The 23,515-nt window shown below is 36.4% G+C and overlaps 1 protein-coding gene across 1 annotated transcript in view; it reads left to right on the top strand.

The window, feature by feature from the left end:
- The first annotated feature begins 623 nt into the window (after positions 1-623).
- The window catches only part of Cfap70 (cilia and flagella associated protein 70), a 95,440-nt gene continuing 72,548 nt past the window's right edge, over positions 624-23,515 (top strand). Inside the window, exons 1-8 of the mRNA XM_026390245.1 lie at positions 624-698; positions 3,745-3,847; positions 5,377-5,563; positions 15,927-16,025; positions 16,205-16,284; positions 18,357-18,536; positions 20,453-20,635; positions 23,211-23,305. Of these exons, the coding sequence (XP_026246030.1) occupies positions 3,785-3,847; positions 5,377-5,563; positions 15,927-16,025; positions 16,205-16,284; positions 18,357-18,536; positions 20,453-20,635; positions 23,211-23,305 (887 nt within the window). The 5' untranslated portion in view covers positions 624-698; positions 3,745-3,784. The remainder of the gene's footprint in view (positions 699-3,744; positions 3,848-5,376; positions 5,564-15,926; positions 16,026-16,204; positions 16,285-18,356; positions 18,537-20,452; positions 20,636-23,210; positions 23,306-23,515) is intronic.

Below are 23,515 nucleotides of genomic sequence, written 5' to 3'. Positions count from 1 at the left end.
CCTAGAAGCAGAACCATTTACATTCACCAGCAGTCAGGCTTTTAAAATAGTGTCTTATTGACCCCAGAGAAAGATTAAAATGATCTGTTACTGTCTGTGTTGCGCAGGCCGCCCTCAAATTCTCCTTCCTGTCTCTGAAGCAGCTGAGGCTATTGGTGCTGGCCACTGCCCCTGGCCAAAAACGCTCCAGTTTTTTTGTTTTTGTTTTTGTACCAGGGATTAAACTCAGGGGAACTGAACCACTGAACTACATCCAGCCTTTTTTATATTTTATTAGAGACAGGGTCTCACTGAGTTGTTTAGGGCCTTGCTAAATTGCGGAGGCTGGCTTTGAACTGCCTCACCCTGCCGAGTCTCTGGGATGCCAGGCTTCTGCCACCACGCCCGCCTCCATTTATGGAGGAATACTGAAATAAGAGTCAAGAAATCAAAATCGAAAAGTAGACACGGTGTACTTAACTTAAACTTCTGCCAAGTTAAGTTGGGAGAGGACCGGATTAGCTAGAGCGCTGTGCTGGTCTGGGGCGCGGACTGCGGGGCGCAGGCGCAGAAACTCACCTAACATCCCTCTCCCTGCTTTCTGGTCTGAAAACTTATCGCGAGTCTTGGAATAAGCTTGTGGCGGTTGCAGAAAATGAGTTCTCGCGACAGTTACTTGGTTGCTATAGTTGTGAAAAACTTAATCTGAACCGCGGCAGGTAAGAATTATTTCTCTGCAGATAACCCTCTCTTCACTACTTCCACGTCCTGGCCGTGCACCACACTACACCAGGACACCCCAATCTTCTCCCTCCGCTAAGGCCAGGCTTAAAATTCGGTACAGACCGAAACTCTAACAACCCCCCAAGAACGGACTCTCGCGTCACTTCAGCACCCCCTCCCGGGGGCGGGCGAAGGTCGCGTTGCAGTTCTGCTGGAGATTGACCCTTAACGCCCACTGCGCGGGTTCCCAGACCAGAACCAGTCACAGAGCTTCCTTCGTCTCATCTGTTTCCAATTCAACCCTTGCCTTGCAGATTCTGATCAGATAACAAAAAATGGGTGACTTGTTGGGGGCAACAAGAGCCTAGGCCCACTTCACCTGACCACAACTTGTAATTAGTCCGATTTCTTTCCTTCATTATTCGGATATGCCGCGAAAGATACCTTGTGTACCAAGCATGTAGCCAGGCACTCAGGGGTTCTGAATATAACTAAGGTTGCTTGTCTTCAAGAGTGTAATTGAGCTTTCAAAAAAAGCTGGGCATATTAATAATGCCTTTCGTGCTGTGCCTCATAGGGTAAACAATTTTATTGTTTTATGGAATATTCACAACAAAGGTGAAACAAATAGAAAGTTATTCATTTTACAGAAAGTGAAAACTAAGACCCCAAAAAGTTAAGCAGTTGCTCAGGGTCATGTAGTTATGAAGTAAGAAAGATCTTTTAAATCTCCAGTCCTGCGGTGGGGTTGTAGCTCAGTGGTAGCTCTTGCTTAGCTTATGTGAGGCCCCAGTCCTCATAAACAAGACAGCTTGTGATACATGTCACAAGAAATGTATAAAGTGCTAAAATAGTGGGGACAGGGAAACGTTAGAGTACGTTTGAGCCATTTTTGTCAATATAGAGATGGAATGAGGGAAAAAAGAGGGGTAGATCTAGAGGAAGAAAAGAGGCAAAGGTACAAATGACTAAGTGCAGGTAATCTTTGAAAAGGACTAGGCAAGAGCATAGGCTAGGTGAGGGGACGTTGGTTCTGCTGGAGCCTAGAGGGCTTTGAATATAATGTCACAGTTTTATTTGGTAGATGAGAGGATACAAGTGATATCATTAGATATTAGATCTGTACTTTAATATGGTATTTATCTGCTTGTCTTTTTTTTTTTTTTTTGTGTGGCCATGGGGTACCAGGAATTGAATTCAGGGCACTTGACCACATCTGGAGCCATGATTTTATATTTTATTTATAGACAGGATCTCACCGAGTTGCTTAGCGCCTCACTGTTGCAGAGGCTGCTTTGAACTCATGATCCTCCTCCCTCAGCCTCCCCAGCTGCTGAGATTACAGGTGTGTGCCACTATGCCCATCTCTGTTTGTCTCTTTGATCTCATTTTCTCTGTATTATTCAGTGGTACAAGCTACTGAGCTACTTGACTAACTTTCTTTCTTCCTTCCTTTCCCTCTGAATCTTTTACAGTCTTCTTTCTGCTTGGAACATCCTTCATTTTTGTCTGTTCTTTTAGTTCCAGGTCACCTCCTACAAGGAGATTTTCCTGGCATGCACACTCATGCATATACTTTCAAATCCAGCTAGGTTCCAGCTTCAGCACTTTCTTTCTGTATGATGGGCTGCTAAATAACAAACTTGTCTGAAGCTCAGTTTCTTGTTCTCTAAAATGGCAATTTAAGAGTCACTTGGAAGAATGGATACATATAAGATAACATATGTAACGCCCTTGGCACATTTGGCATATAGTAGGCCATAATCAACAGTTAGTTTCCACCTGTAATCCTAGCAGCTTGGGAGGCCGAGGCAGGAGGATCAGAAGTTCAAAGTCAGCCTCAGCAACTAAATGAGACCCTAAGCAGTTTAGTGAGACCCTGTCTGAAAGTAAGAAATTAAAAGCTGGGGATGTGACTTAGTGGCTATGTGCCCCTAAGTCAACTCCCAGACCCCCCCCCAAAAAAAACACAGTTAATTTCCTTCCCCCTTTCCTCAGCTATGTCCCCTTCCCCCACTTTACTGTTCTTTTGTCACAGCATCCATTATACAGACTATAAAACTCTTAGCCTATTTATATCTCTCCTTCTCACTAGATCTTAAATTCCTTGTTTGCTCAATTAGTGATTTTGACAGAAATGGAATGGAATAGAATTTTTAAAAAATGGAGTCAGAGACACCAGTTAAGAGGCTTTTGTTATAGTCTAGCAGAAGGGAAAATAAGTTTTAATTTATATGGTACTATTATAAAAGAAAGAAAGGGACTAATACAAAATGGCATTTTAAATGTATACTTAATAAGGAAATTGCCGATGCCACTTAGGCCCTGAAAGAGCCCAGAGATGTGATTTTGAACAAATGATCTGAAACTTTAGGCAACTGGAAAAATGAGGGAGTAGCTAGGAAGAGACAGAATAATTGTAACATCTGAAGGCTGCAAGGAGTCCTATATTGTTTTTATCACCAGCCCTAGATAAACTTGGCATCTATGTCCTTAGCAAATGTCTGAATTGCATAAATAAGCTCCTCCTTGAATAGAAAACATGACCTTAAAAAAAAACTGATACACAATCTGCTTTTGAAATTATGTCCTTAGTATTGTAAAATAATTAAAAATATATATCTGGCTAGAGACATGTCAGGATCTTTTCCAAAGGATTATCATTTTATGATAGGGTATATTTCTTGCTCTCAAAGTATATTTTTGTAAAACAGAAATAAATCTTTGAGATGGCTTTACAGATTGAAAAAAATTACCAAAGAACATTGTGAAGAATATGGGGAATGGGAGATGGGGAGATAGTGTACCTACTCTCTGTTTCATGATAATTTGTACATTATACATTAGTTGTATGTATAAAGAATATTTTAAACACTAACCAGTGGAATTATGATTGTTTCCAGCTTCCCTGAAGCACTTCTTATCCAGCCTTGAAAGTTAGGAAGGGGAAAACAGAAGGCTAGACTATGGCATATTCTTAGGTTCTCCCCCGGTACAGGTCATGATGTAATGAGGGGACAGTTTCATTTATTTTCTTTACAGAGACCAAAGGAGAACAGAAGAACTTTGCCCAATTACTGATATGGAACAGGTGCCAACAGGAGGTAGACTGGTGCAGATCACTGTGACAGATGGATATGATTTGGTAAAGTTTCTTTTGGAAATGTGCAAAGTCCCTAGTTGGGGAGTATCAAGGGAGGAATGGAGTTTGTTTTTTTTTTTTAAGATGTTGATGAAACTTTATTTTATTCATTTATTTATATTCGGTGCTGAGAATTGTACCAAGTGCCTCACATATGCTAGGCAAGCGCTCTACCACAGAGCCACAACCTTAGCTCAGGAATGGAGTTTTTGTGTCATTTTGTACCTCCAAACTCCCTCCCTTTGCATAGCAATTTCATCCTCGGTGTTTCTTATTTGTAATCTATAATCAGCAAGTCACATTACATTACTATGTGTCTAAAATACAGTGGTAAAGTGCTTGCCTGGCATATGTGAGGCACTGGGTTCAATCCTTAGCACCACATAAAAATAAATAAAAATACTGTGTGTTCATTTACAACTAAATATTTTAAAAAATAAAATAAAATACCTGGCAATTTGAGTACTAAATTTATCAGAGTTGAATCAAGATTAGCTTTAGTTTTTGTGGGTAGCAGTTCATATATTAATTTTTCCCCTTTATTTTGAGAAGGATCTGAATTCTGAGTTTCATTTGTGATTAATTTCATTTGGTGAATTTAAATAATAAAACCACAGTTACTACTTAAAAGTAGGAGAATAGACTGGGCTTGGTGGCTCACACCTCTAATCCCAGCCACTTGGGAGCCGGAGGCAAAAGAATTGCAAGTTGGAGGCCAGCCTGAGCAATTTAGTGAGACCCTGTTTCAACATAAGGTTTAAAAAACAAGTTTGGGATATAGCTTAATGGTAGAGCCTAGCATTTGTGGGACTATGGGTTCAATCCCCAGTACTGATAACAAAATTAAGAGAATAATGAAAAAATATTCAGGATTATGAACTTTAAAAAGCTTGTTCCAAAAGAGGATATAATTAATAAACTCCACTTGTTTTAAAATGTGTGTATAAAAATGTATATTTACAGCAAAATACTAAAATATACTAATGTATTAATAATGCTTACATGTTAGAGTAAGATTATAGACAATTCATTTTCCTCTCATTTTCTCATTTTGCCAATGTTGGTGATTGAACCCAGGCCTTCTGCACACTAAGCAAGTGCTCTATTACTAAGCCACATTGCCAGCCCCCCACAATATACTTTTAAAGTCAGACAAAACACAATAAATGTTATATTAAAAAACTTTAATATAGGCTGGAGCTGGGGCTCAGTGGTAGAGCACTTGCCTACCATACATGAGGCACTGAGTTTGATCCTTAGCACCACATAAAAATAAACAAAATAAAGGCATTCTGTCCATCTACAACTACAAAAAAATTTTAAAACTTTAATGATATTTAAATGGAATATTACATTTAGCTATAAATAAATTTGTTTAATGATTTTCTACTTTCCCTGTTTTTGTGACATAGCTTGTTAGGGAAAAGAAGAAGAAAAGAAAATGCTATTTATCCTGAGTCAAAATGGGTTGTCAGATGTGTAGGAAATGTCTTTATTTGAATTTAATTATAAGGTGATGTTTCTGCCAACAGAAAGGTTACAAAGGAGATACTCCAGTTACTTTTGTTCGAGTGGAATTCAATCAGGTGACTCTGGGAGACTCTGCAAAAATTACTGTCTCTTCAGAGGGAACTGCAAAGTACAACTTCACTAGCAGTTTTGAGTTCAATCCTGAAGGAGGAATCACTTTGAATGACCTTGCTCACAATCCTGTATTCTGTAAGTCCTTGTGATTCTAAAAAATGTTAGTTATATGAGTATTATATGAGAAGATGCTGAGACGCCTAATAGGTGACAATTGAATATGCCTTATCCCCTGACTTTAAGAATAATGAAGTAGGGGCTGGGGATGTGGCTCAAGCGGTAGTGCGCTTGCCTGGCATGCGTGCAGCCCAGGTTCTATCCTCAGCACCACATACAAAGATGTTGTGTCCTCCGAAAACTAAAAAATAAATATTAAAAAAATTCTCTCTCTCTCTTAAAAAAAAAAAAAGAATAATGAAGTATACTTTGAGTCCTGTCTGATTTGGCAACAGTCACCAGGACCTATTAATTTAATCAGTTTTAATCAAAAACCTTTGACATCTGACTGAATTTTGCAGTCTTTATCCTCTACATAGAGTTGAGATTCCCTCTCTTTGTATTCCTTTATTTAAGGTTGCCAAAATTAGAAAAAAGTGGGGGAAAAAAAGCAAAATATGTGTCATACTTAAAAATTATTCATTGTTTATTTGAAATTTAAATTTAACTGGGCATCCTATATTTTATCAGGCACCTATATCTGTTGTTTTGTATACTCACCATGTAGTGTAGCCATTATTCATTTGCCTTTCTTGCTAGAGTAGGTGCTTTTGAAATCAAGATTGAACTCTCAGTATTTTTAGACTTTCTAGTGCATTCCTTTGTTGAAGGAATGAAATAGAGGGATGGATGGTTAATATATCCTTTCTTCCTTACCTTTATGATTTCAAAATATGCAGTATTGTCCCTGTTGTAATGTGTTGTATCAGTTTACTAGTCTAAAACTTTTTTGGTTTTGTTCTGTTTTAATCTGTTATCTTCTTTCATTTTGTAATTTTTAAATTACACCTCTGGGATGCCTTCTGGAACCCAGATTCCAAGATCCCCAAACTTAGATGAGAACTGGAAATGTATATAGTATTCTAGATTTTCAGTATTCTGATCCTGTATCTTTCTTTCCATAAGAATCACTTGGGGCTGTGGGACCACATCTTCAGGTCCCCACATCCGAGCACCAAATTCATAATTGTTAGAGGAGGAGTCTAAGAAATCAGTCACCATTTGACCCACACTCTCTCCCAAGTACCTTCTTCTCTCTTTGTTCTGTGTTTCTTTGCTATCCCAAATAGGAGGAGTAATCCTGATTGCATTCTTCACAAGTATGTTGGATGGGAAAAACAGAACTGAATATTCTTTTTGTGCAACCAGAGACACTGGGCACCGTGGTGCACCCTTGTAATCTTAGTGCCTGGGGAGGTTGAGGAAGGAGGATTCCAAGTTCAAGGACAGCTAAGGCTGTTTCAAGATTAAAAAAAAAAAAATGAGAAGGACTGGGTATGTGGCTCAGTGGTAAAACACCACTGGGTTTGAAACCCCACCCCCCAAAAAAATGGAAAGAGAGAAAAATACAAAGAAAGGGAAACCCCCTTGTTAATAGAAGCAAAGCAAGAATTAACACCTGGGAAACTTGAACAGCTGCCTTTGATGTATAAATGGTGGTGGTGTTGGTGTTGGGGGAGAGGGCAGTACTCTAAAACCTACGGGCTTGGGTTTTAATGCTCTTACAAGGACAAAAAATCTTGGACTGCTACAGATGAAGAGTTGAGACTGAGACCACCTCCCTACCACAAGCTGAGACTCCTAAAAAGAACGGTCTAGGGAAAAAATAAATTGGCTCACCATTATCTCTAAAATAGAAATGAGCCTCCCTTAAGAATTAGTAATTGTAGGCTTGTGCCAGCTATTAAAGAACATATTTTGGAGCTGGGGTTATAGTTCAGTGGTAGAGTGCCTAACACATGTGAGGCATTGGGCTTGATTTTTCAGTACCACATAAAAAGAAAATAAAGGTATTATGTCCATCTAAAACTAAAAAAAATATATATATATATATGTTTTCTTAAAACACACAGGAACATTTAGGAACACACAAGAAACATACTAAAAACTGGCCACATTATAGGCTGTAAATCAAGTCCTACCAACTACCAAAGAATCTTAGCAGATTAATCTTAACAGACTAAGTTTTCTGGCCAAAATACAACAGATAAGAAAATTAGAAATCAATACAAAAAAGGTTTTTTTAAAAATCCACATGGAAATTTAAAAACACTCATGAATAATTCATGTGACAAAGAAGAAATCATTATAAAAATTGCAAGACTTGTTTACCATGCATGAGGCCCAGCACCACAAAACAAAACCTGTGAGATATAGTTAATGTGGTAATTAGAAGTACCTTAATAATTTTTAGTGCATTCATTAGAAATCAAAAAGAATTTAAAACAGAGCTTCTTCTGAGAAAATGGAATAGATGTATTTTTCTATATTCCTCCTACTAAGTACAACTCAAAATGGATAATTTATATAAAACAAGCATAAGAGACTCTGAAAGGTAGAAAGAAGAAACCTTGAAACTGAGGAATGACATAATGGTGAATTCCTTAGATTTTCTTTTTGTCTTATGTATGTCCTGGACTTAGTGCTGGAGAAGTTGGCAAGCTAGAAAAACCAATGGGTATAGATATTTTTTATTTTATTTTATTTTATTTAGAGAAAGATAATTTTTTAATATTTATTTTTTCAGTTTTCGGTGGACACAACATCTTTATTTTATTTTTATGTGGTGCTGAGGATCGAACCCAGTGCCCTGCGCATGCCAGGCAAGCGCGTTACAGCTTGAGCCACATCCCTAGCCCCTATAGATGTTTTTTAAAAGCCTAATAAAATTTTGCTCTCTCCAGTCAAAACACCAGGAAAGGGGAAGCCTAATAAGACAACTTTTAGGCAATAACTGCTTTTTTTTTTTAAAGAGAGAGAGAGAATTTTTTAATATTTATTTTTTAGTTATCAGTGGACACAACATCTTTGTTTGTATGTGGTGCTGAGGATCGAACCCAGGCCACGCGCGCTACCACTTGAGCCACATCCCCAGCCCGCAATAACTGCTTTTTTCCAGCCAAGTACTCAGGAAAAAAAGGCTTTCTTCTCAACCCAAGCTGAGTGGGAAGTCTAGACTACCACTATCACAAACCAGTAATAAGGTACCCAAATACCCTTGTGGTACCAGAGAAGACCAAATAGGGAGCCAGAACTTCATCTTCTTTGGCAATAGTCTTCTCCCTGTTCCGTCCTGCTCCCCCACCCTCACCCTCGTGGTCAAAACCACATTGAGGACCTTGTGCTTATAAACTGTCATTAACAAGGTATCCCTCTACTCTACTGGGGTGATGTCAGAGGAGGCCTAGTACAGGTTCAGAACTTTCATTATCACCTAGGGTTAAAGAGTCCACAACTACTGCAGGATCTGTGATAACCAAATAAGGAAGTAGAACTCCTGATTCCTCCTCTGCAGTAATAATGAGCTGCCTCCCTTAGGTGTCAATGGAGGCTGAGTTGAGAACCGAGAATTCTACTCCCACTTAGCAGTAAGGAAGCAGCACCTTCTCCCCTTTTTTTCTTGAAACTTAGACAAAGCTAGCTAAAACAAAAGATCCAGAGTTTTTACAAAGATCCAGAGTTTCAGTACATAATAGAAAAAGGCCAGGTTTCACCTGAAAATCATGTTATCCAAGAACTGGAAGATCTCAAACTGAAATTAAAAGGCAGTCAGTAGATGCTAACATCAAGATAACAGATATATTAGAATTGTAAGACAAGAATTTTAAAGAAGCTATGATCAGAATGCTTCAGTGAGGGCTGAGGCTATAGCTCAATGGTAGAGCACTTGCCTAGCATATGTGAAGCCGTGGGTTCGATGCTGAGCACCACATAAAAAAAATAAATAAAGGTATTGTATCCAACTACAACTAAAAATACAAAAAAATAAAAATATTAAAATGAGCCAGGCATGGTGATATTGATCAATGCAGCAACACCATTTGACAAAATCTAATACCAATTCACAATAAAGTAGTTGGGCTGGGGTTGTGGCTCAGCAGTGGTGCACTTGCCTAGCACAAGTGAGGTGCTGAGTTTGATCCTCAGCCCCACATAAAAATAAATAAATAAAGGTATTGTGTCCAACTACAACTAAAAATATATATATATAAAAAATATGAATAGTTTTAACTTTTTCAACTTGATAAAGACTGAAATTACACTTGATGGTGAAAGAATGAATGATTTCCAAGATCAGGAATAATTCAAGGATGTCTGTTCTCACCATTCTAAATTCAACATGGAATTGGAAGTCCTAGACGATGCAATGAGATCTGGGAAGAAATACAAGGTTTACAGATCTGAAAAGAAGAAGTAAAAATACTGCTATTTGCAGAGGAAATGATGATCCATGTAGAAAGAAATACCAAGGAATCTACAACACTTAAAAAATAATAAATGAGTAAAACAATATCACAGGATAAAAGAATGTGCAAAAATCAATTATATTTCTGTATACTTGTTGTATTGACATCAATATTTATAACAATAAATATTGTTATAATACTATTTTATAATTGCCTTAAAATTTAGTGTGAAATACATATATAGGCCTTTTAAAATTTTTTTTGTGGTTGTAGATGGACAGAATGCCTTTATTTTATTTGTTTATTTTTATGTAGTGCTAAGAATGAAACCCAGTGCCTCACACATGCTAGGCAAGCACTCTGCCACTTAGCTACAGACCCAGCCTCATGTATAGGACATTTATGCTGAAAACTAGACACTGCTAATGCATGAATCATAGAGGATCTAGATAAGTTGATATATGGTGTATAGAACTGGAAGACTGTACATATTTAAGGTATTAGTTCTTCCCACATTGATATATGGGTTGAATATCATTCTTCTCAAAAATCCCAGCAAGATTTTTGTAGATATGGAAAAGATTATTCTTCTTTAAAAAATACTTTTAGTTGTAGATAGACACAATACCTTTATTTTATTTATTTATTTTTATTTGGTGTTGAGGATCAAACCCAGTGCCTCATACATACTAGGCAAGTATTCTACCACTGAGCTACAACCTCAGCCCCTGGAGAGGATTATTCTTAAATTTATATGGAAAGGCAGAAGAACTAGAATATCTAGAACAATTTTGGAAAAGAATGAATTGGGATGAATTAGTATCTGTATTTTAAGACATATATCTATAGGAGTCAAAGTTGGTATGAATGGAAGAACAGATACATAGATTAGTAGAATGGAACAAGAAATCCAGAAATAGATCCAAATATGTCCAGCTGATTTTTTTTAAATGAAAGTGCAAACCCCGGGGCTGGGGATGTGGCTCAAGCGGTAGCGTGCTCGCCTGGCATGCATGCGGCCCGGGTTCGATCCTCAGCACCACATACCAACAAAGATGTTGTGTCCGCCAAGAACTAAAAAATAAATATTAAAAAAATCTCTCTCTCTCTCTCTCTCTCTCTCTCTCTCTCTCTCTCTCTCTTCTCTCACTCTCTCTTTAAAAAAAAAAAAAAGAAAGTGCAAACCCAATTAATTGTAGAAAATGATGCTGGGGCCATTGGACATCTATAGGTAAAGAAATAAACCTCAATATGTCTCACATCTGACACAATAACTAGCTTCAAGATAGGTCACAGAATTAAATGTAAAGCTACAGAACTTTAAGAAAAAAAATCATAGGAGAAAAATCAGGATATAAGGTAAGACAAAGCATTCTTAGACTGAAGAACAAATCATTATCCATAAAAGGAAAAAAAAAGAGGAAGAATTGGACTTTGTCATAATTGAAAACTCTCGCTCTTCAAAAGACATTGTTAGGAGGACAGGCTACAGAGTGAGAGGAAGTATTTGCAAAGCACAAAAAACAGGAATATCTAGAATTTTAAAAAGTCAACAGTGACACAAAACAATCACAACCCAAACAAACCAGCCAGAAAATAGGCAAAAGATATGAGACATTTCACCAAAGATAAACAGATGGCAATTTAACACATGAAGATATTCAACATCCATCACCAGACAGTGGCGCTCTCCTGTAATCCCAATGACAGGCTGAGGTAGGAGGATTGCAAGTTTGTGGCCAGCAACTTAGTGAAAATGAAAAACAAAAAGGGGTAGGGAGGTAGTTCAGCGCTAAAGCACCCCTGGGTTCAATCCTCAGTTTTGCAAAAAAAGATAATTCAACATCACTAGCCACTAGAGAAATGCGAATCAAAACCACAGTGGGTTATTACTGCACACCTAACAGAATGGCTTACCTTGAACAAGGATAAAACTGTATAAAAGGAAGCTTCCTCTTTGTTAATGGGAGTTTGATAACAATGCCTAAGTCTTCTCAGATAGTGAAAGAGGACCTAATTTTTGAGCTCTTGTATATACAAAAATGGTCACAAAATTTTTAAGTTATAATCTATTTTATTTTTTGCAGTTTAGGGGATCAAACCCAGGGCCTCATGCATATTAAGCACATGTGCTACAAGTGAGCTACATCCCCAGCCATTTGTGACATATTAAAAACCCATCTTTAATAAATTGATGGGCTTAGCCAGGCATGGTGGAATCCCATTGGCTCAGGAGTCTGAGACAGGAAAATCGAAAATTCAAAGACAGTCTCAGCAATGGTGAGGCACTAAGCAACTCAGTGAGACCCTGTCTCTAAAAAAAATACAAATTGGGCTGGGGATGTGGCTCAGTGGTCCAGTTCCCCTGAGTTCAATCCCTGGTACCAAAAAGTATATAAAATAAATTGATGTGCTTAACAACCATAAGAAGATTGAAAACAAATGACTTAAACATTTAATTCAAGAAGCTAGAATAATAATAGGGTGACCCAAAGAAAGTATCTTAAAATTAAGATTAAAAAATCAGAAATAATGAAATGGAAAACAAGAATTACTAAACAAAAATGCTTCTTAAAAAGACTAACCTTACTAACAAATAGGCAAGACTGAGCCATAGAAGAAGGAGGGAGGGGATGAAAAGGGGAGGAAAGAGAATGAAGTGACACAATGATATTAGGAAGAAAATGGACCATAGAATGTCATTTTTAAAATTATAAAAGGATATTCTGCCATTACTTTGGAAAACTTAGATTAATGGACAACATTTTGGAAAATGGAAATGGGGAAAAAATTAAAAAGAGGTAGAATTTATTGAGTAAGAGACTAAGAGACATCAGCTAATCAAAGTTGTAGACAAATGGATCCTGATTCACACAAACTAAAGAAAATGCTATAGAAGTACAAGTTTGAATAAAAAGAAAGACATACTGTTCTTAGGAATGCTCAACCTTATAAAGATGCCATTTCCCTGTTTATAAATTTATTGTGATCTTTGTAAGACTGCCAACATTTTTTTTTTTTTCCCAGAGATGGGTATTAAACCCAAGGCCTTGCATATGCTGGACAAGCACTCTACCATTCTACCAGCCCTATTTTATTTTTAATTTTAGAGTTCTTTTTTAAAAAAAAATTTTTATAGTTGTCAATGGACCTTTATTTTTAATTTATTTATATGTGGTACTGAGAATTGAACCCAATGCCTCACACATGCTAAGCAAGAGCTCTACCACTGAGCTACAATCTCAGCCCCTTTTGAGAGTTCTTATAGATTCTTTTTTTCTTTTTAGGAAAAAAAGATTCTTTTTTTTTTTTTAGAAAAAAAAAGATTTTTTTTTTTTAAAGAGAGAGAGAGAGAGAGAGAATGAATTTTAATATTTATTTTTAGTTTCTCGGCGGTCACAACATCTTTCTTTGTATGTGGTGCTGAGGATGGAACCCTGGCCGCAAGCATGCCAGGTGAGCGCGTTACCACTTGAGCCACATCCCCAGCCCCCCCCCGCCCCGCCCAAAAAAAGATTCTTGATGTAAGAATGATCAGGAAATTCTGAAAAGACGGGTAATGAGTTATTAGTTCTATATGATAGAATGTAATATACAAACAAAATGGAACATTGTAGTAGCAGGCATGTGTAGTCATAAAGCTTGCTGGAACAGACTGGAATATCCAGATGTAGTCACTAGTACTTCTGGTAAATTAACATGTGATTCAGTTAATATGTCAAATCAGTGGGGGGAAAGATCTGTCACTCTCTTTTTGTGATGCAGGGCCTCACACATGCCAGGCAAGCACTTCACTGTGCTAGCTACATTCCCACAGGGAGAAAAGATGGATTAAGTAATGAACAATGCTGGGATATCTGGGGAGTTATCTGGAAAACAAATATAACTAATCTCAAAATTATGCCAAAATATGCAGCTGGGTATGGTGGCGCACAGCAGTAATCCCAGCGGCTTAGTAGGCTGAGAAAGGAGAAGAGCAAGTTCAGAGCCAGCCTCAGCAACTGCGAGGTGCTAAGCAGTTCAGTGAGACCCTGTCTCTAAATAAAATACAAAATAGGGCTGGAGATGTGGCTCAGTGGTCGAGTACCCCTGAGTTTAATCCCTGGTATCAAAAAAAGTTTTTTTTTAAATTATGCCCCAAAATTTTACAGATGGACAAAATGTGTGAAAAATTAAAGTATGTAGGTACTATAAGAAATCATGGAGTTGAAAAAATAAATCAGAGTGGCAAAGCATTTTTAAGTATTTTATAACTATTGCAGCCACAGGGTGGAAGAAAGGGCAGTTTACATAAGTAACTATAAAATACAGGCCATAAACTGGGATGCAATTTATAATTAATTTCTTGACAGAAGGCACATTTCCCTTTATATCAGTAAGAATATCAGCAAGGGGCTGGGATTGTGGCTCAGCGGTAGAGCGCTCACCTAGCATGAGCGGGACCTGGGTTCAATTCTCAGCACCACATAAAAATAAAGGCATTGTGTTGTGTCCATCTACACCTAAAAAATAAATAAAAAAAATATCAGCAAGACTCTAATAGAAAAACACAAAACATTGAAAACTACACAGTAAAGAAAACATATCTGGTCCTTAAAAATGTGAAAAATATTTAGTCTCACTTTAATGAGAGAAACACAATTATGCTTAGATGCCATTTCTATCAGATTATAAAGGTCACAGTTTGTTAGTATACTATATAGACAAATATGTTGTCCAGATCATATTCTTTTTGCTGAAAATGCTGAAGCTGAACCTAAGTTTCTAGAAAACACAGTAATTGAAAACAAATACCATGAAGAAAAAAGATAAATTCAGACAGTGTGATATTCTCTTTAACTACTGGCCTAGTGACTTCAACAAGCCAATGTCATAGGAGAAAAGTATGTGGAAAGCAGGAATTTTTTAAATGAAAAGAAACTTAAGAAACTTGACAACCAAATGTAACCATGTGGTCTTTGATTGGATCGTGGTTTGATCAAACTAGCTACAAAATAAATTTGGGGGAATTGGGAAATGCTAAATATAGACTGGACATTAGATGAATTTTAGGAATCATGTTTAATATTTTATCAAATATTTGCTAGATGTGATAAAAGTATTTCATTTTTTAATACCTTTATTTTATTTATTTTTATGTGGTGCTGAGGATCAAACCCCTAGGGCCTCACACATGCTAGGCAAGCGCTCTACCACTGAGCCACAACCCCAGCTCAAAGTATTTCAGTTTTGTAGGAAAATATCATGTTGTGGCTTTGTATACATTAGTATTTAGGAGTAAAATGTCATGATGCATATAATTTATTTGAAGCTATTTCATCAAGCAAGGCAAATATGATGAAAGTATTTTGGCAAACAAAATCATATATAAGGAAGCAAATATGACAACTTTCTAACAATTACTAAATTTAGGTGATGGTTGTATGGATATTCATTATGCTATTCCACTTTTTAGTGTATTTGAAAATTTTATCATTAAGTGTTAAGCATACCAAGTAATGCTCTAGTGAAAATTCTGGTACATCCTTGTGTGCCGTGGGGATCCTGTCAAAGTCTCCTAAGCCCTGTCCTAGGCAAGATGGAAAGATCTAATGCTTTTCAAACTTCAGATTTTAAATTTAGTTATCCTAAAATAATTCAATTTAGGGGGGATCATAATCACTGATCTTTTATCCTATAGAAAGTACTTAAGGTTTTTGAGTAGTAAGGGTTAATATTATATGAAATTTTGGCATCAGATAGTCACATATATCATTTACCTTTAAATGTATGTATATGCATGATTATGTTATAAAATCCATTTCTTATTATAACTTGTAGGCAAAAAGCTCAAAAGTTACTGAATTTGTTTAGTACTTTGCATTGAAAGTCACTGATGTTAGTGCTTTCTTGGGTTACACAGTTTTTGTTTGTTTGTTTTTGTTTTTTTCTGTGCTAGGATGAATCCCAGGGCCTACCCATGCTGGACAAGTACTCTGCTACTGAGCTATGTTCCCAGCCCAAGTTCATTTTCCTTAACTTAAATTTATTTGCTTTACTTGGTTATCTGATGGGTGATTAGAGTTGTTCTCATTTTATTTGCTTTGATTTTTTAGTAACTGTGACTGAAGTTTTACAAAAGGAAAAGAAACAGAAAGATGAGAAGAACTTAATACTAGGTCAAGCTGTGGTGGATCTTCTTCCCTTACTGGAAGGTCAGATATATGATTTTCTCAAAAGCAGAAATATGAAAGTACGTATTTAGATGCAAAGTGTTGTAAAACACAGCCTAAATGAATTTGGAGGATTTAAGAAAAATATGAGCACATTTATTTCTGTCTGCAATACTAATTTAACTCTTCCTTCTTTGGCTCAACTTGTCTTCCTTTCACAGGAGAGAGTTCATTTGAAATGGTGGTTCCTTTGCATCCTGTGCAGGGCTCACCCTTAGAAACCCCTCGACCAGGCTCTAAGGTAATCAGTTTTAACTCTTTAACATTTCAACCTTCCATTCAATATAATGAGTCTGTCTGTTTATAAGGTTCAATTCAGTTGAGTCCAATTCATTGGTCACCTTTTTTATTTTCCCCACAGCACAATAATGCTAGGTTCTAGAAAACAGATGAATAAATCCTACCTTCTAAGAGCTCACAATCTATGGATATAACCCAGTGTGATGAAATGGTGGTGGGGGGACATATTGGCACAGAGCAGATATTGTTGGTTTTGCCCAGGAGTAGATATAAGAAAGGCTTAGCTATGGAAATTCTTCTGAGCTGTGTGCTGATGAATCAATAGTATATGAAAGCACATAGCACACTTAAAGACATGTAGCCTGACTCTGGCTAAAGACTTCTAATTCAGCAGTTCTATCCCAGATCCCTGTTGTGAATTCTAGAATTCATACTTTACAGCCACCTGCTATATTTCTCTCTAATGTTACCCCATAGGCACCTAAAATTCAACATTACAAGTCTAAACTCAGAATCTTTCCTAAAATGTACTCTTCCTTTTTTCTTAGTTCTTTTGACTGGTGGCATCACCCAGCTATGAAATCAGAGTCCAGAATCTGTCACATTCCTCAGATCCCAACCTCAACCAGTTTCCAAATTCACCTTTCACTAAATCCAGCCTTTTCCATCTCCTAAATTTCTTCATATTCTTCCTGGAATCACTCCTGCTTGTTATTGCCCCATCATCTCTTATCTGAATCATTATCAATAATCTTGTATCTGCCTTTTCCTCTCTCCAGTTCACCCTTCCTACTGCTTGCACAGTGACTTCAAAGTGAATTTGAGGGGCTGGGGTTGTGGCTCAGTGGTAGAGCGCTTGCCTAGCACATGCGAGGCGCTGGGTTCAATCCTTGGCACCACATAAAAATAAATAAGTAAAATAAAATATCAAAATACCAACTATAAAAACTAAAAAAAAAATTTTTAAGTGAATTTGATGGTGACTGGACATGTAGCTCAGTGGTAGAGCACTTGCCTAGCATGTACAAGGCCCTTGGTTTAATCCCCAGGAACACACACATACACACACACACACACACACCACAATGAATTTGATCACATCTCTTATCTTACCCTTCTTAGTATATGGTGTGGTTCATGGGTTCACCACTCTATACAGTGTGTACAGTCTAAACTGTGTACAGGTTTAGATCCAGATGCCTTAGTGGGCATATGACATCTTTGTAATGGGAACTTTCCACTATTTCAACCATATCTCCCGGCACTCCTTTCCTTGTATTTTATGTTCTAAATCCTGAACTACTTCTTACACACGTGAATGGAATACACCATACTGTTTCAGTATCCTTTTGCATCAATTCTTCTTTTGATCCAGAATTGTTTTATTTTTACATCTTTACTTATCTAGGTTGCAAACTGGTATTCATCCTTAAAAAGTCAACTCAGCGGGGCTGGGGCTGTAGCTTAGTGGTTGTTTGCCTAGCACATTGAGGCCCTGGGTTCAATCCTCAGTACCATATAAAAATAAATAAAAATAAAGGTGTTATGTCCATTTACAATTAAAAATTTTAAAAAGAGTTAAAAGAAAAAGTTTCAACTCAGATGTCATCTCTAATTCTTCCCTAGCTCATTAATCAATTATTCATATCTTCCTTGGTGCTTCTCAACTAGAGCATTTTGTATATAGGTCTCTTAATACGAGTTTCATGATGAAAGAAACACTTATCTTCATCTTTATATCCCTAGTGCTGTAGTAAAGTGAAAACATCTAATTATCAATCAACACATATTTTAAACCTACTTTGTATTATATTCTGTGTGAAAATGTCAGAGACATAGAAAATATTACTATTTTTAATTATCAAATTAATTAACAAAATCCTGTTAATTAAGCTTAACAGTGACATGAGATAATGGGGAAAAAAGGAAAGCCAATGGCAATTTTTAAAATGCTACATAATTTTATTCTTTTCTTTTTTATGGTGCTGAGGGTCAAACCCAGGGCCTCATGCATTGTAGGCAAGCTCTCTACCACTGAGCTTCAAACCCAGCCCTAATTTTATTCTTTTATAGCAATGCAGTCTTGAAGTTAAAGTATCTGTGGCAGAGCCCTTACTGACTGCAGCACAGGTCTTGGGGAGCAATCTACTGAAGGTCACGTTGGAGGGTGCCTACTCTGTGCCTGAATCCTTCGTTCCAACAGGGACTCAGCAGAACTACATGGTTGGTTTGCAGGTTCCATCACTTGGAGAGGTAAAGCCCTATCACCAGACATTTATATAGCATCAAATGTGTCTACACTCATATGGCTGAGATTCGCATCAGCTAAGCATTAATTCAAAACATTATTTTATTAATTGCTGAGATTTATTTTAGACTTAAAAATAAAGTTTATTTCTGTTTATATACATTTTTTATATTTATAATTAACATGGTCATTGTATATTACATATAATTTTTATTAATAGTATATGCTTATTGTAGAATATATGTAAGATATTTAAAAATTTCAGTATGTGTTATTGTTATGCATGTATTTTGTGGGTTTTATACAGTGTATTTTATTATACAGAGCTTTCTTTTAATTCCAGGTTATTTTCTTAAGCCAAATTTCTAAATGTAAGAACTAGGTATGAGTTAATTATTCTTTTTCATGTGACTATCCAGTTTTTCCATCACCATTGGCACCCTTAATTTTGACAATTTTTTGTCAGCATTCTTATTGTTATGAAGTAACAGATTTTCAAAGGCCCTTATCCTGCTATTCTGTAAGTGCCAGACTTTTATAAAAGATTTTAAAATTTAACCCAAAGAAACAGAATTATTAAATTTCTCATATGTAGATTTTTAAAAAAATGTTTATTTTTTAGTTGTAGTTGGACATAATACCTTTATTTTACTTATTCGTTTTTATGTGGTGCTGAGGATTGAACCCAGGGCCTCACACATGCTAGGCAAGCACTCTACCACCGAGCTACAACCCCAGCCCTCTCATATGTAGATTTTAAATTTTATTAGAGGCTGCAAAATTACTTTCCATACTTGTACCAATTTACATTCCTCATCAACAATGTATAATACTATTTCCATTCATAATTTTGTCAACACTTGATATTTTTAGACTTTGCTTTTGCCAATCTGTGGTATTTCATTGCTTTAATATACATTTCACTGTTTAATTAATTAATTTATTTTTGGTACTGGGGATTGAACCCAAGGGCACTCAACCACTGAGTCACATATCCAGCTCTTTTTATTTTTTGTTTTGAGGTAGGGCCTTGCTAAGTTGCTGCAACTAGCCTTGAACTTGTGATCGTCCTGCCTCAGCCTCCAGAGTTACTGGGATTATAGGTGTGCACCACTGCACCCAGCTTCACTGATTACTAATTATGCAAAGCTTATTTATTTTTAAATGTTGGATTTTTCAATTTGGTTTTCTATAGATTGACTATTCTTATCTTTTGGTAATTTCCATTGCAAATAAGCTTTAGATAAATTAAAGGATATGAAAATAAATGCCTATAAAAATCATCAGATTTTGTTTTTTCAAAGGATAATTTTTAAACAAATGTAATTGCCTCATATACAAAATGACAGTCTTATCAAAGATTTTATTTAACCAATTAGTAAGGGAATCAGTAGAATGGGAAGAAGTGACCTATGAGTAGGTATCAGGAATGCTGAAATAACTTTTCTTTTTTTTTTTTTTAAGAGAGAGTGAGAGAGGAGAGAGAGAGAGAGAGAGAGAGAGAATTTTTAATATTTATTTTTTTTAGTTCTCAGCAGACACAACATCTTTGTTGGTATGTGGTGCTAAGGATCGAACCCGGGTCGCACGCATGCCAGGCGAGCGCACTACTGCTTGAGCCACATCCCCAGCCCCCTGAAATAACTTTTCTAATAATTCAAAACTTATTAGTCCTAGGGTATTAACCAGTTACATTGCCACTAGACAAAATGTATATTTGCATAACTATAGACAAGAATAATTTGCATTATCAACAATTTTATAAAAAGTAAAATAGCATAAAGACAATGAAGGGCACATACTCCTATACAGAATCAGATGATCATGAAAAGATATGTTTTGTAATAGACATTCCTGTAATCACTTTGTCCTTTTCAAAGTTTTTTTACACTTTTTTCTCATTGTTGTATTTATTCTATAGAAGGACTATCCCATTTTATTCAAGAATGGAACACTGAAGCTTGGAGGGGAAAGAGAAACTTTTCCCCGACCCAAAAAATGGCCTATTGCCAACATTCTGGCTCCAGGAGCTAATAATATTCCTGATGCGTACATTGTTGGTGGTCCCTATGAGGAAGAAGAAGGAGAACTCAACCACCCTGAGGTGAAAGTGAACAGATTTTTGTGATAAACTCGGCATTTTGCGAATCACTAGTTTATGTGCATCTGTCACTTATCAAAATAAAAGAATTATATATCAAAACACTTAACTATCTAATTCTGATGGGAATGTCCCTTTAATGTCTATGTGTGGGGGGATGCTGGTGATTGAACTCAGGGCACTCTACCACTGAGCTATAGCCCCAACCCTTTTTTTATGTTTTATTTTGAGACAGGGTCTCAGTGAGTTGCTCAGGCTGGTCCTGAATTTGTGATCCTCAGCCTTTGAGTAGCTGAGATCACAGGTGTATGCCACTGTGCCCAGTTTGATTTCTTAAGTCTAGCAAGTAATTTATGTCAAATTTACTCTTTGTTTTTTGAATAGATAATAATTCAGTCACAGTTTAAAATAATACAGTGAAAATCTCCCTCCTAGTCTGTCTCTTCTCCTAAACCCTTCTCCTATCCCATTACCTAGTTAGTCACCTCTATTACAGTTTCTTGTGTTTCTTTCCAGATACTTTTTATACATATAAAAGCAAATAGGGTTGGGGTTGTGGCTGGGTTGGGATTGTGGCTGGGTTGGGGTTGTGGCTCAGAGGTAGAGCGCTTGCCTAGCATGCGTGAGACACTGGGTTTGATCCTCAGCACCACAGAAAAATAAAGATATTGTATCCACCTATAATTAAAAAATAAATACTAAAAAAAATAAATTAAAGCAAATATACAAATGGTCAAAGGAAGATTAAAGACAGAAGCATTTAGAAAATTAAGGGGAAATTTTCCTTACATAGAATAAAAGGGAATCAGATTTCAGAAGGACTGGCTCACCAGATAAAAAATAATAAGTACTTAAAAGGGAACATCACAAAATTACTAGGGTCGCCACAGTTACAGTCTGTTCATGATGAAAAACTCCAGTTTTTCATGAAACATCCTCAGAGATTGGCACAGTGAAAGGGATGAAGTTGTTTTTCTTTAGTAAATCCAGACTCACTGGAAGTATTCATAGTCTTACTATTTTCAGAACTAGAATTAGTCAGGAAGACACTGCTATTATTTCTTAGGATAAAGTGTTTCTGTTTTTTTAAACTGGGGGTAGGAAGTGCTTACTCATATTGAGAACAGGGGGAATATAACTCTTGCTCATACATGCTCATACACTAATACACGCGTACCTGTGCTGCTTCCCCATCATTTGTTTACATATGTAAAGGTGTTCACAGTTACACCATTATGCAGGTTGCTTTGTTTCACTTTATCTTGGACTTTTTTTTTAATATCTCTACATAATGAGCATTTCATTATTTTTCTTTCTTTTATGAACTTGCATTATGTTATGACATTGTTTGGACATAGTTTAATTTATTGAGTTTCTTATTAGTGAACATTCAGGTTTTTGAAATTATTCTTTCTTTTTAAAACCTATTTTATTACAACACATAATTTCTCAGTGGCATAGAAAATAGTGTAAATACACTTGCAAATGTTTCTTTTACTAGCTGATAATCATTAGGGGAATTATTCAATAGTACAAGTTGTAAAATGAGGATGGTTGAAATTATTTTTATTACCTGACTGTAAATATTTACAACAATACTGATAAAACTAGCAGTATTTTTAAAATATTGTGCAGTATCTTTTCTTATCATTGTGGTAGGTGAAAGTTTATATTTTCCTTAGATTTATATTTTAATTTAGATCAACTCTCTTATTTATTTATTACCAGGGATTGAACCCAGGGGTATGCAACCACTGAGCCACATCCCCAGCCCTCTTTATATTTTATTAGAGATAGGGTCTCACTGAGTTGCTTAGGGTTGCTGAGGCTGGCTTTGAACCCTTGATCCTCCTGCCTCAGCCTCCTGAGTTTCTGGATTATAGGTATGTGCCATCGCACCCAATTTAGATCAGCTCTATTATTTTAGATCTTTAGATTTTATATTATGTTTTAATTTAGATCACTAGTTTTCAACCCTGATTGCACATTAGAATCACTTGAAACCTTTAAAACTATGGAAATGGCCAAGCCTTAAACCAGATGGGTTATATAAGAATTTACTTTTAAGCCAGGTGGCATAGCCCATAATCCCAGTGACTTGGGAAGCTGAGGTAGGAGGAATGCAATGCCAGCTTCAACAACTTGGTGAGGCCCTAAGCAACTCAGCAAGACCTTGTCTCTAAATAAAATAGAAAAATGACTGGGGATGTGGCTCAGTGGTTAAGTGCTGCTGAATTTAATCCCTGGTACCAAAAAAAAAAAAAAAATTTCATCCAGCTTCCACAGGATTTTAATATACATCCCTGCTTAAGGATCACTAATTGAGGTGATGTGAATAAATATTTTGCACTTAGTACTGGATTGATGTATAGATTATGTAAGTAATTTACCTTCTCTATTAGTAAAATACCTGAAAAATTTAAGGTGGTGGTAGTAGGTATAATAGTGGTCATACTTCATAGTAGTTACAGTGTAGTAATAAAATATTGCAATCAAATCCATTACAAGAATGCCCCACAGATTGAGTAGGATGAAAATGTGACACATATGGAATAAAATTATTCTTATTATTTTATAGGACAGAGAATTTAGGAACCAAGCAGAGTACACAAAGAAAAGGATTATTTGGGACTTGGAAAGTCGCTGTTACCTTGATCCTCCTGCAGTTGTCAGGTAGGAAGAGAAAGATCATAGGTGGGAAGACAGTTACTTGTGTTGATTTTACTTACATTTGAGTTAAGATGATTTGAGACTTTTTCTTGCTCATATCTATAAATAATTAAACATTGTGTTCATCTGCTAATAACGGATGTACCTATTGATGATGGCTTAACCAAGATGTATGTTTATTTCTCTTTCATATAAAAGAAATACAGAATTGGA

This window comes from Urocitellus parryii, chromosome 5 (assembly GCF_045843805.1).
Source record: "Urocitellus parryii isolate mUroPar1 chromosome 5, mUroPar1.hap1, whole genome shotgun sequence".
NCBI lineage: Eukaryota > Metazoa > Chordata > Mammalia > Rodentia > Sciuridae > Urocitellus > Urocitellus parryii.
Note: the sequence above shows the minus strand (reverse complement) of the source record. Positions and strands in the feature narration are given on the sequence as shown.